This window comes from Mytilus trossulus, chromosome 9, assembly GCF_036588685.1.
Source record: "Mytilus trossulus isolate FHL-02 chromosome 9, PNRI_Mtr1.1.1.hap1, whole genome shotgun sequence".
Lineage (NCBI taxonomy): Eukaryota > Metazoa > Mollusca > Bivalvia > Mytilida > Mytilidae > Mytilus > Mytilus trossulus.
The window spans coordinates 71,971,490-71,989,821 of record NC_086381.1 but is presented as its reverse complement, the minus strand read 5'-3'; the positions used below and the strand labels follow the sequence as shown (position 1 = coordinate 71,989,821).

General features: G+C 31.2%; 1 protein-coding gene across 1 annotated transcript in view; it reads right to left on the bottom strand.

Moving 5' to 3' along the window:
- The window catches only part of LOC134683348 (uncharacterized), a 42,537-nt gene extending 26,858 nt beyond the window's left edge, over positions 1 to 15,679 (bottom strand). Inside the window, exon 1 of the mRNA XM_063542597.1 lies at positions 15,473 to 15,679. Within this exon, the coding sequence (XP_063398667.1) occupies positions 15,473 to 15,621 (149 nt within the window). The 5' untranslated portion in view covers positions 15,622 to 15,679. The remainder of the gene's footprint in view (positions 1 to 15,472) is intronic.
- Positions 15,680 to 18,332: the final 2,653 nt, after the last annotated feature.

Sequence of the window (18,332 nt, the reverse complement as noted above, 5' to 3'; positions counted from 1 at the left end):
CTTGTCTTCTTTTTTTTTTTTTTTTTTCGGTTTTTATCTTATTTTTTTGTGTTTTTTTGTAGCCTTCCTTGTATCTTCTTACTTCTTTGAATACAAAATTGAGATATTGCGAAACTCTACTTCAAATACGCAAAGAGCGGACATAAACTTAAATGGAGTGTGTCAATTGGTATTATGAACTAATGATTGGAAAGTTAACAATCGTAACTTTGAGCGACTTTTTGTAAGGCATTGCGTTTTATTGTAGTGAGAGTACTTTATTTATTTGATTTTCTTTATACTGGTATTATAATATTCATTGCTTCAACTATACGGATTTTTACTCTTTTATGTACGTTTTATAATTCTACTAATTGTAGTGAGAGTACTTTATTTATTTGATTTTCTTTATACTGGTATTATAATATTCATTGCTTCAACTATACGGATTTTTACTCTTTTATGTACGTTTTATAATTCTACTAATTGATTTGATAGATGGGACGGTTGAGATTTTAAACAAACCGGGTTAATTCCACCACATGGTCTTAAATAATATTATAAATTTGAGAAATTAGCGAAATTCATATAAATAGCAGATAGATATTCAATTATCATTTAATATAAACTCATCATAGATAGCAGGATTGAAGCTTTGTATTTACTCTAGAGGCGTGTTTCGTCTAGAAATTACTCATCAGTGACTCTCGAATAAAAGAAAACTTGAAAAAGGTCAAACGAACTGCGAAGTTGAAAAGAGCGTTGGGGACCAAACATTCCGAAAATGTAATTGACATTTTCTATGATTAGGAGCGATTAAGATCTTGACACATTGCATCGACACTTGATCATTACTGACAGCCGTATGTTAAATTAAAATAGTTTTTGAAATTACGTATTGTTATGTTGTTCTTTCTATGATGTTTAGTCCCCTTAGATCATATAAAGAATTATAGAAATAAAAAATGGTTGTTTAAATCAATATATTCTAGCAAAATCGGGCTAATTGTTGCATTTTTATTGACAACTTGATTGCTCAAAAGACAATTGATTGAGTGTAAAGATGTATGTAGTACCCGAGATGTAGTATAAGTTATTATTGTCAAGTCTGGTATAATGTAGAGATTTTACAAGTTATTAAAGGCTTTAAATAGTTTATAAAAGTGAAGACAAAATAAGATGATATTTTCTTATAAATAAGAGTCCTTAATGTCTTTGAGTGCCGATTAGTAGAACAACATGTGTATTGTAAAGAGGGGTGGTTAGATAAACATACTTTGTACGAGCATAATTTAGGAATCTATTACTTGCACATACCTTGTGTAATCCAGTTGAAGCTTTTGTGGTTTTGGGAAATGTTCTGGTAGTGTTAGCTATTCTATTTACATTTTACAAGCAATACAAAAAAGTGTCTTAAGTAATAAGTTACGACTTATTGTGATAAAAAGTTATAAAAAACCTAGTGTCAATATACTAGCAAATAACGAAACTTAAGTTGAAGCAATACGAAACCCTTCAAAACCGGGAGTTTATCACGGACACTCTGGAAATATAAGCAGTCCCTTTTCAACATATTTTATTCGCTATTTTACATATGACTTGATCATTCGATTATTGTTCGTGAACGAGGTGATAAACATATAGCTGAGCTTGTGACAAAGAAAAGTAAAAATGATCACCAATAATGATGATTACCACTGTAAAACTTTCGAATCGATTGTTTGTACTTCATCATTACAAGTTATCAGTTCGAATGCACCACTGAAAGCAACTATTCCCTATCACCTAAATCCTGGTAGGAAGCCCACTCTCTGGGACAGCATATATCTTGAATAACATATCAACACAATGATAATGTTTTCTAAAGAAGTTCACGGAGTAGAGTATTATTTCAAAGATGAAGTTGCCTAACTCAATCCATGGAGTAGCGTTATAAACTCAGATAATGTTTACGTTCTGGTTGTGAACATACTGTTGAACATTTTGATACATGTTAAGATTTGTCTACTGCAAATCCCGCTTCGATTGAAAAATAACCCCTTGAAAACTGTCTGTAGCATCGATATATCTGAATGCGTAACACACAGCATATAATAACATGATAATATTCCCTATCACCTTGTAATTTACATTATTGGACATTGTGTTATATTGCTAGTAAGGGATACTCATATTTCAAGGAAAATATCAATAAAACCAAACGCTATTATAAAAGAGACTTCTACGAATTCTCATGATCAATTCCGGACAAAATATTTCTCTATCACAACGTTTCTGGTAATCAAATAATGCTCAAGTTATACTACTGTCGATATCTGAAGGAAATACGTCCAAATGTTTTTACATTCAGGATTGTCGAAACAAAGACCGTCAAGTGTTTTCTGATCCAACGCGATAAGATCTTTCGTTGAAGCCTGTCAATCTCTTGTAATCTGAGATTGTGGAAACCAAGTGGTAGAGTCTATGACGTATGAACACAAGAAAATCATACCTTAATTGAGAGGTAAAAGAGGGGCGAAAGATACCAAAGGGACAGTCAAACTCATCAATCTAAAACAAACTGACAACGCCATGGCTAAAAATGAAAAAGACAAACAGACAAATAATAGTACACATGATACAACATAGAAAACCAAGGAATAAACAACACGAACTCCACCAAAAACTAGGGGTGATCACAGGTGATCCGGAAGGGTAAGCAGATCCTGGTCAACATGTGGTAGCCGTCGTGTTTCTTTAGTGATATCAAATCCGGTATATAGTCTAATTCGGTAGGTCACATACATGAAAGGGAAAGGGATGGTAGTTACGACGTAAGGAACATATCCGATATCATTTGTGAAACGGTTATTCCATAACGGTCAACCAACGCATGATCGCGTCCGTAACATTTACAAAGGGATGATTTCAACTTCACCATTTGAAACTCTTGGTTTAATAGCTTCCTTGTGAGCAGCAACCCTCTATCAAAAAAATCATGATAGGAAATGCAAGCACGGGAATATCGTATCAATTGGGAGATATATATCCCGTATGCAGGTGCTGCTGGAATGTTTCTACTTAGAAATGGAAAGTTCACAATTGGAAAGCTGAACTCATCTCTTTATTCGTAAAGTTTTGTTTTCAACCTACCCTCATTGTCAATTTCTAGATGTAAGCCAAGATATGAAGCCGACTTAACTGTATCTGTAGTATCCTTTATCTTTAGTAACATATGTACCGTACAGATTGGAGACAAAAGACTGTCTGTTAAGTTAAAAGTATTTTGGCTGATACCTTTACCGTATAGATACATATCTGTATTCTCTCTGTTAAGATATTTCTCCAACCGAGACAGTTGAATCTACAAATTTGAAACGCGAGGCTCACCGATTGAAATTTAACTCTTGATATTATATAAAAAGTTTTTGATTAACCTGTCTGTCCCGTAGGGTATGAAATTTTTTAAATGTATGAATGTAATTTTCTTTATTATTTATCTTAGGATGATTGCTTCTATTCAAACATTTGTGAAAAGCCACTAAAGGACGATATCTGCAATAGTTTATTCAACAAGTGGTTATTTGTTATGATAGAGCAGACATTAGGGTTTTCGACGAAATACGGAATTTGTACAGTCACAAGTGATTCCCTCTCAAATTGACAGTTGAGATAGAGTAAATTAATTAAGGTTTGATCATGCAGTAGAATATGAGACACATTTGCTAAAAATAACGTTTAAGGTAGTTGCATAGCATACAACACGATTAGATTTTAAACTGACCCGTTATTTCATCGGCCCATGCAAAATACCTCGAATTTACTGAATTTTCTACACAACCAAGAATAAAACAACGCTGTTTGCTTTAGTTTCCTTCCAGATAAAAAAAAACCATGCATGAACTCGATATAGTAATACGCGTATTATTTGATACACCGAACGCACCAGTTGCACTCTAAACAATGAAACATATGCATGATGTGGAAGAGCATTGATTACCTACTACTTAGAATTTTTGTCTTCTTTGGTACTAAAATTCATTGATTGAGACACACTTTTTCAAATCGATATATGATTTCGTGGATTTGTTTAAATTCTGCACACAATCGTATAGAAAATTTTAATTCGTTAAAAAATTTAAAATTATTTACGTAGTCAACTGGTATCCACGAATTCTACGAAAGTTAGTATAATTACGAATCCATAGTAATCCAATAGGTTTATTTTCTATTTAGAGATTGCTTTATCTATATAGAAAAATATCAAATCTACATCTTAATCCTTATGGTCTGTCGATACGTTTATTTTGGCATTGCATAAGTCATGTCTTCTTTCATAGTCCATATAACGTTTAAACAATTAGTCACCGGGATGTGTTTTAATTGATTTTAGACTTTTATTTTGACTTTAAACTAGCTTTCAGTAAATGTGAGAACTCTAAAATCATCCTGTAATTTCACCCGTTTACACAATTTGTAATGAATTTCTGTTATTCAATATTTACTCTTTTTTATGTGATATCTCGTCTCATTTTTTATAATGTTCACCAACTTCTATTTTGATTAAATTTACCTGAGTACGTAATATTATTATATGCCATGTTGTCCAAAGTTAAAGTAGTCCTTTTGACATTGTTCTTAATCTCTTTTTTTTTTAATATTGTAATGATATCGTGGCCTGGATCAAACTTATTGTTTCAGTATATATGTACCTTTTTCGTTTATATGCCTTTTTGGTCGAGTCTAGGTATTTTAATTGATATTTTAAAATGATGTACTCTAACACGACTGTTTCAGTTTAGAATGAAGATTTGCTTGCGCCTGTTAAAACGTTTAAACCCGCATCATTTGTATGCAACTGACTTGAACTCAAGTCAGGTGCTCTGCTCAGCGTTTGCCGTCAAGGAGAAATACATTATCTTTTATTCTCATTTCGAAGAATCTAAACAAACATTCCACTTTATAAATTGAATTATTAAAATGACTTAGAACTCAAAAACTATGTGTGGTTTTTACGTGTTTTTCGAATTAAATATAGATAAGACCGATAGTTTTTTGTTTGAATTGTTTAAACTCGTCATTTGTGTGCCGTTTATTGCTTGATGGTTGGGGTGACCAAAACCTCCGTGTTAAAGGCGGTATTTTGACTTATGTTTGTTTACTTTTTGCACATTTTGACTTGGATGGAGAGTTGTCGCATTGGCATTCATACCACATCTTCTTATTTATATAGTTTGTACTTAATGATTCTACTTGACAAAAATAATTTAGATTAACTAATACAGGAAGCCATTTCAAATAAGTTGTCGTTTTATTCTTATAGTTACTGTATCAGCTATAAAACCGAGGAACACTTCCTTTCTATTGGTTTTTGCTTGATGGTGTAGATATTTTGTATTGTTAGTTGACACAACCTATCCATTCTAATGTCATATTTCAGACATAGTTTTTGAGTTCTAAGCCATTTTAATAATTCAATTTACAAAGTGGAATGTTTATTTAGATTCTTCGAAATGAGAATAAAAGATAATGTATTTCTCCTTGCAAATTATCAAATAAGTGTTCCTATGAACATTTAGAGTCATACAAAAACTCGCTTTTGAAGAAGACATTTTATCTGTGATTATTTGGAATATCATATTTCATTATCACATTTTGTGTCTCTTGTGTACCTGATAAATGCTAAGAATTGAGAATGGAAATGGGGAATATGTCAACGAGACAACGACCTGACCGATGAGCAGAAAACAGCCGAAGACCACCAATGGGTCTTCAACGCAGCGAGAATATTCCAAAACCGTTAGTGGTTCTCAGCTGGCCCCTAAATCAAATTGTGTACTAGTTCAATGGAAATGATAGTCACATTAAACTCCAATACACATAAATGAACTAAAATTTAAAAAAAACAACATACAAGACTAACAAAGACAAGAGGCTCCTGACGTGGTACTTTATTTCTAAACATTTAAAAAAAACAATACTTGAATGTGTCAAAATTCTACCGGAACGTCAGATTTGTGTTATTTAAAACTTGCATAACTATAAAAAAAAATGTGACAATGTTGTCAAAACATCACAGTTTACATTTAAATCTTGCAATACAAAGGGATGTTTGAAAAGCTTTTTGAAAATGACCATAGTCTGAGATAAATTCAGAGGAAATTGAATTTACTTCTTCTCAATTAGGATGTGATCATTTATTGGCGATTGAAAAACGATTATTATACTTAAAATATATTCACATATATCACTGAAAAATAGTTACTAACTACATATTCTTCAAGAGAATTGCAATCCATCCTCTCAATATTGACAAGAGGAATGTAAGGTCTTAATTTGTACTTATATCGATTCCAATAAAGTTGCACTGATTGACGAGTTAATGAATAATATTGTATAAAGAGTCAATAATTACCATCGAGAGGTATATAACGAAGGTCATCTTATGATTTCATCTTTCAATTATTTCAACTATTGTGTATACATAAAAGTAATAGAGACAGCAGCAGACACTTTTTATATTGAATGAATATGTGTCTGTGTTGGTCAAAGCGATTCCTTGGTATCTACTCACCATAGCTTCACAAAAGATATCAAACTGGAATAATTTCTTAATATAATAGATTGTACTCACACATTCACATGTATCATATAAAGCAAATAAAGAAGAAAAGAAGAAAAACTGTATCCCCTTAAAAAAATTAAAACAAAATAACAACGAGCACATGACACACGAAAAGACACAAGTTATAGAAAAGGTACCTCGAGTACTTCTTTTACAATGTAAATCAATAAGCTGATTATAAAAACCGCATCCTAGCGAAATATATGATACCAAGGATGATATATACCAAGATTTATGTGTGGTCAAACAAACTAGACAGACGAAAAGATACTAAAATCCTAAATTAAACAACTGTCTATATATTGACACCGTAATAAGAGCCTGTCAGTTGATGGGTGGAGCTCCTAAATCTCGAGTCCAGTTAATCGCGAAAACATTTGAAGACGACGCTTAACCTTTCATCACATTGATAATTGCTTAGTATTTTAACATTGACACATGTTGATGAGCCAGGCCTACAACCTAGTCATTGGGTGTCAATAATTATATGTGTTTAGCATTTTATCTTTTAAACCTGAGTTGGTTATAGATCTAGTGTAGCTCGAATAAATTTATTGAAAACTTTTCGATACTACTCGAGCAAATTTAGTGCTTAATATATTTTGTAGAATGTGGTCTTTTATCAAAGACTGCACATGTATACTGACGTAATGACTTTTACTTTTTTGTGTTGTCTTGTTGCTGTTTTACGCAAACTTATTATAAGTACTAATGATTTCTCCAGAGCAATGTTGTTAGCAAAATGTTTAATTTTTGATAAATGCATATTTGATTTATGACTGAGCTGTCATTATAACAAATAGATTTGTTTTTCCCGATTTGTTTGCTTTGACATTTTAAATGTTTAATTGGCCTAGTTAACTAAGCCGATACAATAAATGTTGAAGTGTAAGAGAGTAGTTCCTTAATAGAAACTTCAATGAGCTCGTATGGTTTCATTACAATATTCGTCTTTTCAACCAGATGTAAATGTATGCGATTTTCTACATTTGAAAATGCCTGTACCTAATGAGGAATATGACAATTGTTGTTCATTCGTTTGATGTGTTTTGTCATTTGATTTTGCCATTTGATTAGGGACTTTACGCTATAATTTTCCTTGGAGTTCAGTATTTTTTGGGATATTCCTTTTTCTTTTTGGCCTTCGCATGTCAGAAAGTTAGTACAATATAATATAAAATAAAATTAAGAATGGAAATGGGGAATGTGTCAAAGAGACAACAACCCGACCAAAGACAAAAACAACAGCAGCAGGTCACCAAAAGGTCTTCAATGCAGCGATAATAACCCATATATACTACAAGAAGCACACCATTGTCCTAAATGTATGTTTTAAATCAATTTGATGACCAAGGAAATTTTAATCCATGATTGACCTCGATGGGGACTATCGGCGGGAAATGACATATTTCATGTAATCCAGTATTTACTTCATCAAATATACTTACCAGTCAACGTTTCGAATAAATCATTTTATTTGTCCCAACAGCATTTCACCAGTAATATTTCATTTTTGTTTCAAGAACAAGCCTGATCAATTACCACACGAGTAAGAATCTCATAAAACATGTACGTGTTAATAAATAGTTAACCGAAATACTTAGTATCACAGACTGAACTAAATCGTCGTTCTCACGTCTGGTTAAGTAATAATTAAACAAACTTGTGCCCCAGAAAACCTTGTTTACGGATAATTTGTAGCAAATCATAGATTACAATAGATCTTGTGAGTTGAAATACAATATTGATGGCAGTGTTGATGGTAATTATCAAGGATATCATTGGTTTAAATCGTATGTAGATCACACAATATAGCCTTTCCGTCATATACAAGACCATATACACCATGTCGCAAAAAATGTGTTAATCATATCACCCAAAGTCGTAAAGAAATCCTACATTTAAGTGTTTTCGCCCGTTAAAGGGTTTCAATTTAACATTTGATACGTTGTAGCGATGTTCCGATGTAAAAAACATTGGATCACTTGCGAAATTTTACATGGTTATAACATCTTCAAAAAATTTCATTAACATGGATCGTTATCTGCAACAACAACTTAGCAACAAAAGAAGATACCAAGGGAACAATCAACACTGGTAAGTCAGAGAATCACACATCACAGTCTTAAGTCCACAAAACACAGAGCACTACCACCATACACTGGGATACAACTGATCTGTTTTGGAAGGGTAAACAGTGATTGATAAAATACTAATGACACTCGAAGACGTGTTCTAGAAGTGTTAATTTTCAATTATTAACATAACCATACATGTCTATTTTTATGATATTTTTTTTAATTTGAAGTCGTTCGACTAATAGTTGTTTTATCCACTTTGGTAGAGTTGTCTCATTTGCAATCTTACTATATCTCCTTAACATAAATTTAAAAACGAATATATGTCAATAACAGTTTATTTAAACGATGAACTATTATACCAGAAAGGAGTTGGTGGCAAACATGAAAGTAAAATGACACATTAAATACATACTAAATAATACATCACAAATTTAAAAAAAGACAAGGAAGATTTTAGCATCTATTCTAAAACATCTATTGTTTGCTCGATCACAGTTTATCATATGTGCGTTTATATGTGAAGTTGAAATCATCCCTTCGTAAATTTTACGGACGCCATCACGACTTGGTTGACCGTTATGGAATAACCGTTTCATAAATGATATCGGATATGTTCCTTACGTAGTAACTACAATCCCCTTCCCTTTCATGAATTTGACCTACCGAATAAGACTATTTACCGGATTTGTAATCACATAAGCAACACGACGGGTGCCGCATGTGGAGCAGGATCTGCTTACCCTTCCGGAGCACCTGAGATCACCCCTAAATTTTGGTGGGGTTCGTGTTGTTTATTCTTTGGTTTTCTATGTTGTGTCATGTGTACTATTGTTTTTCTGTTTGTCTTTTTCATTTTTAGCCATGGCGTTGTCAGTTTGTTTTAGATTTACGAATTTGACTGTCCCTTTGGTATCTTTCGTCCCTCTTTTATAGTTTATTTTGGAAACTTGTACGTATCAGAAAATGGATTTCGGGACTTGGCTTTATAAATTCTTTTCAAATTAAATCATTAAAATTGTACGTTAGAGATCAAAAGATGATTCGTAAGTATTTGAGAAGGTGTAAGACTGTCGAGTTATGCATAGAATATCAAAATAAGGAAAGACCTTATCAATGCTAAATATATTCGAAAATGTAAAATATGACTTATACTGTTGACAATTTAAAACTAAAGAGTAAAATATTGTTGAAGGTATTTTATAAGAAGTCTACATTTTCAGGATAATAAGCATGTTTAACCTTTTGGTTTTATTTTACCAATACCACAATATTAAAGAGATCAAATGAAATGTTACTTTTCAATCAAAGGATTATTGATTGTTTGATTTATTGTTTCTTACCGTCACGTTAGCACATAATGGCTATACATCATGACGAAAACAATATTAATCACTTGTTGACTGGTTATGAGAAACATAGAAAGTTTGCTGTCCCTGAGATAGCATATATTGTTCGAACAAAGACTTTGGTATTAGTTGGTATCTTCGGGACAACAAACTTGTTATTATCACAAGAAAACTGTCAAGGGAATCCACATTAACCACCAGACAATTTATTATGTGCATGATGTTTGGAAAACAATGTAATCAAATCTAAGAATCCTTGTGTTATCATTCCATTGAATATAATTGTCTGCTACTTACAAATCTACCGAACATTAATGTATTCACAAATGAGAAAGTCGACGACATAGAATTCAAAATATGTGTTACGCTGCATTTTAGGTAGTACCTAACACTATAGGGCGATAACTCTATCAAATTAGCTAAACGTTTGAAACACGAAGTATTGTTAAGGAAATATTAAGGTCATCAACGATCTAAATAAGTGTTTGTCAAACTGATATGTATCCAATTTTCCGAGAAAGTATGTGGTTCAAAGTTACATTGTTTCTGGTAAGTTCTTTATTGGAAACATAATTACATGATACCGTCGACAGGTACAGATAATATTCTATATGTAGTTCCTGCTTTCATTATTTTAGTATTTTACCTTTAATTATATTTGTCAAATGACGATTCATTGTAGCTATGCATGATGTTAACAATATACTATATGACTACATGACTATGTGGCAAGCGAAGTGGTCATTCTTAAGTATTCAAGTTTTATAAAGGTGAGACATGTACATCATCATTTCACACGAAATAGTGAATATAATTTCTGGGTTCCTCCAGTAAAGAGTCAACAAAATGACACATTTTATTTTAATGGTATACAAGATTGGAATATGTTGCCAATTAATGTTTAAAAAATAAGAAAAAAAAAGGATTTCAAAATTATGGTCAAAGAGCACTTGACCAAAAGTTATAGTGCGGCTTCTTCAGACTTCTTTTTATATTATGTATAATATTTTTTAATGTCATATTTATTTGTGTGTTATCTTTTTATGTATGTCGAAACTATAAGCCGTTTACATGAAGGCATCCCATTGGACACAAGCTTTAGAGATTTCATGGGTTATCACTAATAAAATATCAGCAATTTTTTTTATACACTTAATGATACTGCACTAATAATAATGCCAATATCTTATACCATATATGTGTTGGTATTGTCTTTATGTATCGTATATATTGTGTATTGTAATAATAAATATGCTTATTATTATTATTATTATTATTATTATTATTATTATTATTATTATTATTATTATTATTATTATTATTATTATTATTTTTATTATTATTATTATTATTATTATTATTATTATTATTATTATTATTATTATTATCATTATTATTATTATTATTATTGTTATTATTATTATTATTATTATTATTATTATTATTATTATTATTATTATTATTATTATTATTATTATCAGTATTTTTTTTATTATTATCATTAGTATATATTGAGTAAAGATAGACAATCTCCATGCTACTGTATACATCATGCACTCCCCTGTTATCTTAATATAGTTAACCGATGTTAACAAATGCAATAAAACCGACAAGGAAAGGTATTACTCGTCTACCAAAAGCTATATTTCTCTTTGTTTGTGTCAATTTGTCTTGTTACAGCACGTCTACTGTTGCATTGTTCGCCTTTGCAGGGGGATTGTATTTCAACAGCTCGTTGATTAATGGTTTTAAATCTCTGGTGAATTGTTACAATAGATCTGAAATATGTTTCATCAATCATAGATAGATTGATATTCTCTTATATAAAACATTGCAAATAACAATGTCACATTTCAATAAATTTGTTCACGTTAATGTTAATTACATCGTCTTTAAAGGAAACATATTTTAAGTTGTTAATTGCGATTATACGAAGAAATGCTACTTTATGTAAAAACCATGTACGCCTTTGAGTCATATTTCATAGTACTATTTTAAAATTTATGACCATAGGTTGGTCGAACAAAATAATTTGTCTTATGCTCCTGATACATATTGTGATACGGTATATTCGAACAATGGTTTAAATCAGAGGCAGATTATACTAAATTATAAAGATATATTGCAAAATTTTTAATCACAATTTCGAGAATTTTGAAGCTTTGGATTTTTCTACCCTTTCACTTATCTCCATTTTCAATTGCTCAAATACAACGTCTCAATAAACAGGACTATTTCAACAAAAAATCGTTCTCGTATAAAAACGCAATGAATCCAACACAAAAACATAAAAGATGCTGTATTAACAACATCAGATTTCTCGAGTTTCAAGAGACAGTCTTATCCCAAGGGTACTATTTATGTATGACTACTTGCCGACTTGTTTCTGTACTCATAATAAGAATATTCCATCCAGCCCCCAAAAAACCTTCCTTTACATATAAAAAAATAAAAAAAACATCGTTCAACGTTCTTGAATTTCATTTTTTTATCATATTGATGATTCCCTGTCATTTAAAAACTCATTTGAGGAATTCTTGCATTTCATATATCACATTGAACTTGACATTAAGGAGTCGACGTAAACTAGGATGTGCCATCACACTCGTATGATAGGAAGGGTTGAATGCTAGCAAATATGTGAAAGATCACATTCTGTATGTACATGTTCCAAGTCAAGAGTCTGCAATTCAAATGTTGACGTTGGATGATATCAATCATATATCATTTTTTTTTATACATGTGGGTGCTCCGTTTTTCGTTTGACTTGTTTTACGTTTTGTCATGTTTGAACCTTACATAGAAAACTACTCAGTATGGATTTGCCTGTTTGCTGCAGATGACTTGAATTTGAGTAGTTCTACATCATTTGGTCTCTAGAAGAGATTTCTTTCAAACTCTATGACAATCATATCACACATTTTTATTTCAAAGTTAGATCAATAACACGTCGTTTGCATGACATACCATGTGCGCATGGTCACATGAACAGTTTTATTTCAGTTGGTCGATATAATGGCAAGATAAATCAAAATGGTCGAATATTAACGGATACTATTGTCATTCTTTTTATCGTCAGCTTATCAATGTTTGTAATAGGCTTTGGTCTTTACCAAATATTTTGGCCTCGAGTCTCACTGAAGAGAAACTTAGTGTCAAAATGACGATCTTTTCATCTGGGACTCACGACTTCGGTCCTTTTGCATACTGAACAATTAAAACTCAAAATGTTGATGACATAAGCGAACCCTATGATGAATATTTGCTTGAATGTAATGCTATTATATATGTTTTGCTCTATCTCGATGATCATATGTTTATGGTTAAAGATTTTCTATTATGCTTTATGGCAATATTCAAGATTTTGATTCGTTATTAAGAAGGAAATGAAATAATCTATCCCATTGCACATATTCTCATATCCTTTCACAGAGACGCATGAACATGTTTAGGATATCATTGTGTATAATGTAAATAAACTCATCTTAGATACCAGGATTCAAATTTCGTGTTTGTGCCAGACGCACGTTTCGTCTACAAAAGAATCATCAGTGTCGATTTCAGTGACGATTTAAACCATTTTTATAAGGTGACTAGATTTTGAGTATCTAATGTCTACACTTAACAGTTACTAAGCGGGTAGTGTCAAATGTAGTAGCATTACACTAACACAGAATCACATTATTGTGTCCAGCCTATATATACATAATACTCTAAATTGATTAATTTACATTTATTTATAAAACTGATGTCGGAATTCAGAATGAGAGACGGTAAATACTATGTATAATGCTTATACAACTATGTAAAATTTAATAACTTGAGATATGTTTTTATAGATTACCTTATAAATCGTTTTCTGTCTGCAGTCTCTTAATAAATCGGAAATTATAACTCATCATTTTATCATTTGTAATTTTTAGTTAGGATATTCATTTACGGAGAAATCAAGGTCTGTGATTAGCATCGATTGGACAATTTATCTCTGTCTTTATATGATTATTCTCCAGATTAACTATCGTGATGATAGTAAATATTTGCTAAATGAAGAATCATCAGTTTGTTACAACATAGTGAAAAACATCAAAGACAGTATGCTTTATTTTTGTTCGCCGGACGCACGTTTTGTCTACAAAGGTTAATCAGTGACGCTCAAATATAAAACCATATAAAATGAAATGCAAAATAGAATACGATGCAAAAGAGCACCGAGGTACAAACAATTCCGAAAGGTTTTGCCAAATACAAATAACGTAATCTATGTCTGAAGAGAGTTTCTTAGTATGTCGAACCAATTAAAGTTTTGTAAACATGTGATATATGACCATATTAATGTTAATGCATGCCAACACAGACGTGCTGAATACTGAGGTGATGATACGATCGGGGAGGTAACCTCCACCAGTAGTGTATAATAATATTTGTAATAAACGTATAAAATTACAACATTTTTTAATGTTTGCTATACTCCTCTATTTCTTTCTCTCTCATTGGGAATATCATAGGAGAATACACAGCGCAATTTATGCTATACCAGTCTCTCATGTAGATAACATACTGCGTTTAACAACAATTTTGTTACAGAAAGCATTGAGAAGTATTACAACGAATGTAAATTGAAGATGAGCTCGGACATGATTATAGTTTCATTTTAATATATGAAAAAATGTAATATATCGTAATCTTAGCTAAGGAACAATAAATATGGACACAGAAAAGTATTTATATGGTTGGGACGTTTAACCATTTACATAATTAGGAAAAATTCATATATACATACTTAAATCTTGAATTTTTTTTTTGCCATTATTTTTTGTTTCTTTATGAACTTAACATAAGGGTAAGCTTTAATTTTCTTAATCTAGAAAGTTTTCTTCCTTCTTTTATCTTTTATTTGGTATTGTTAAATTCAACTAAGACGTTGAAACAATTGATAGCTTTATCATTTAACCCAAATATTTTTGAGAAAAAAAACTTTCATCGCTGACCTATATCTGCATTGATGTTTTTTTAATTACATATATTTTTGAATATTATGTTCAGCGTTAAAAGAAAAATAACAAAACAACAAACGAGAAAAATTCTAAACGGAAAAAAATCTCTATAAACCGAATGGCAAAATTAAAAGCTCAAGCACATCAAACGAATGTATAACAACTGTCATATTCCTGACTTGGTATAGGTATTTTGTTAAAATATATATTTATATTTTATGAAGAAATAGTTTGTTATTGAATTCCTGTATATTCAATTACAGTCATTTATTACATTTGGCGAAATATTATTTCTTTATGACGAGTATAACGAGTATTAGTACCAAACTGAATATCATTAAACGGTGGTAAAAACTTCTGAATTCCTTTAAGTTAACCACCATAAATAAAACAGTTATTCAAAGTTACGCATTTCTTTAAGTTTACAACTGAATATTTATACATGAAACTACGTTAAATATAACTTACCAGGATTGAGGTGTATCTTCATTTTGGAAAATGTCATCGTCTTGGGACTGCAGTAGATATTCCGGATACGGATAAGCTAATATTAAACTATTGTGTAATATTACTAAAATTGTAAAACAAGATAAAATTGTTATTAATCGAACAGACATCGTTTGTATATGTTAAAGTCAAACTATGACTGTCACTATCAAGATGGAATCAATATAGTTAATTGTGAGAAAATAGAAAGAGTGATTTATTAACACCGAATTATATATGCTAAAAGTTTCGCCTACGTTTGGTTGGTTGTATTGTTTGGGAGGGGCTAAACACTCGGAAAGTTTCCGTTTATTGTGCATTTATAATAAACTGTGTGGGTATCCTTGTTGTCAATGAAATCGAATGAATTGGATAGCTTGCATTGATTCTCATTTGAAATTTTTCACTAATTAATTTTGTACATAGGTTTTGGTAGTGAATATTTTATAAACATTGTAAATTTAATGTACTTTTATAGTTAAGTAATCGATTACTGTCTACTATAGCAATTAATGCAAGTAATTGTATTGACGGCTTCTTTTATGTTAATGTAGTAATATATGGTAATCAATTATCATCTCCGTGCAACTGATTATTGACCTACAGTAAAGGGGACTTTTTTTATTTAAATAAAGTCTTTATTCATAATGTGCACACAAAGAAATATGACGATTGAAGAGATATGTGTCTATTTCGGAGATTTAACAAGCCTGTAAACAAATGAACCTTCCAAAGTACATTATTAGTCTATTAAAACACGAAAACATCAAATACCGAGTTTAGTACGCACGACATGTGTCTAAAGATTATAATTTTCAGATATATTCGAGACCACAATAGTGAAGTAGTACACCTCCATAACCTACGGCTAACCAAACCCTTATTTTATACACTGTCAGTTTTGTCCGGCCAGTCCTTAACAAAAACACATTTTGCATTCAAATCAAGAGCAAAGGTCACAAAAAAAAAATTTCATATTGTTCAGGATGTCAGCTTTAATGCATATTCTACCATCTTAAGAATAAGACAATGGATAAAAATAAGGAAAACATTCAGGAGAAAAAAAAATAACAGTCACGATTCAAACAAACTTTGACAACAATCTTGCCTGATGCTAGTTTTACCCAATAATAACAACTCAGACAATTACCCGATTACCTCCAGCTCCGAATAGACAGTTTCTAAGCGGTTCTACCATAAAAAAAAAAGATAATTGAAAAAAAATAATAACAGAGTACTTTTTGAAAATACACAGTCAAACATAAAAAAAACCCCAAAAAAACCCCAAACTTTCGAACACGAATTAATAAAAATCAACTAATGAAAAGTATAATTTCTAAAAATGATCTTTTCCAACGTAAATTACATGCCTGGTTTGTTCATTAACTATATAATATATATATCATGTATACATTCATTAATGACAGAATATTACGTCTCTCTTCGAATTTTTATTTTCTTCTGCCTCTTTTATCAATTAACATTGACTTCCATACTATTACTAACACTTCTTAAATTTTCTGTTGATAAATAAAGAAATAACTAGTATCTCAATTGTTTGTAAAACAATTGAAAGGTCTTTCCTGTAAAAGTGATGTTTTCGTTATGTTCTTTGTACGACCTTTCGTTTGATATACGACAAGCATACCTTCTGAAACTTTTCGCTTTTTACACTTAATGACCTCATCCGCCTACATTTTTGAGATCGGAAGTATGATATATGTAACACATGGTAGATGAGCTTTCATTTGATATGCGACAACGCCATGTTCTAATAAGTTTAAATTTTGCACTAAATAACCCCATCCAACCAATTTTTGGAGGTTGGGAATTTGATATTTCAAATGTACACATCATGACCTTTCATTTGATATACAAGAACCCTATTGTAAAAGAAATTATTTTTTTTGCACTCAATGACCCCATCCAACCAATTTTTTGGGGACGTCAATTTGAAATTTAAAATGTACGCTTTATGTTCTTTCATTTGATATGCGACAACCTTACCATCTGAGAAATTTGAATTTTTGCACTAAATGACCCCACCCTTCCACCTGGGATGAAAAAGAGGTTTAAAATTTTCATTTTTAAGTAGAGTTTATTGAGACCTTCAATTTGATATATCAGATGACCCCATTTGACAAAGTGCAAGAAATGATGCAATATCAACTATATAAATAGAAGTTATGAAATTCACAAAGTCAATGCAAAACATGAAAATTTCAAATTTATTTTTTGGTGGTTTATTTCCATGGAATGTTTTTGGTATTTGGTTAAACATGTAACTATGTCAATCTCTTCAATTTCTTAAACATTTTAAGTGGTTAGCTGTTGTTGTTTCAGAAATACTTGCCGCCGCTCGAAAAATTTCAAACTGCATTATCTCTAAAACGACAATAAATATCTCAAATCTGTTAAATGGTAAATGATCTGCAGTTAAAGGACAACACTATAGAAAAAGAAATGGGACAATTTCAAAGTTCACCAAGGTCACAATTAATCATCAAATATATGATGCAATACCAAACTTAAGAACCGGAAGCCGTGTAGACATGGGACTACCACCATTCAACTCAGGACCACTTGACCTTTCAAATATCACAAGGTCAAGGTCATAGTATACTGTGAAGGTCAAGGTGAAATTTCATCATGACCTGACATTGACCTCAAATTGAAGGTCTTGAAATACTGATCATCTTTTAAGTTTATAGTAGGTTGATATATGTTACCTTTAAAAAGATATACACACAATACTATACTTTTAAGAATCATCCCGTCGTAACTTTTGAACAGACGGTCGGACTCTTTTGAGCTCAGTGTATAAAATGTAGAGCTCGTCGAG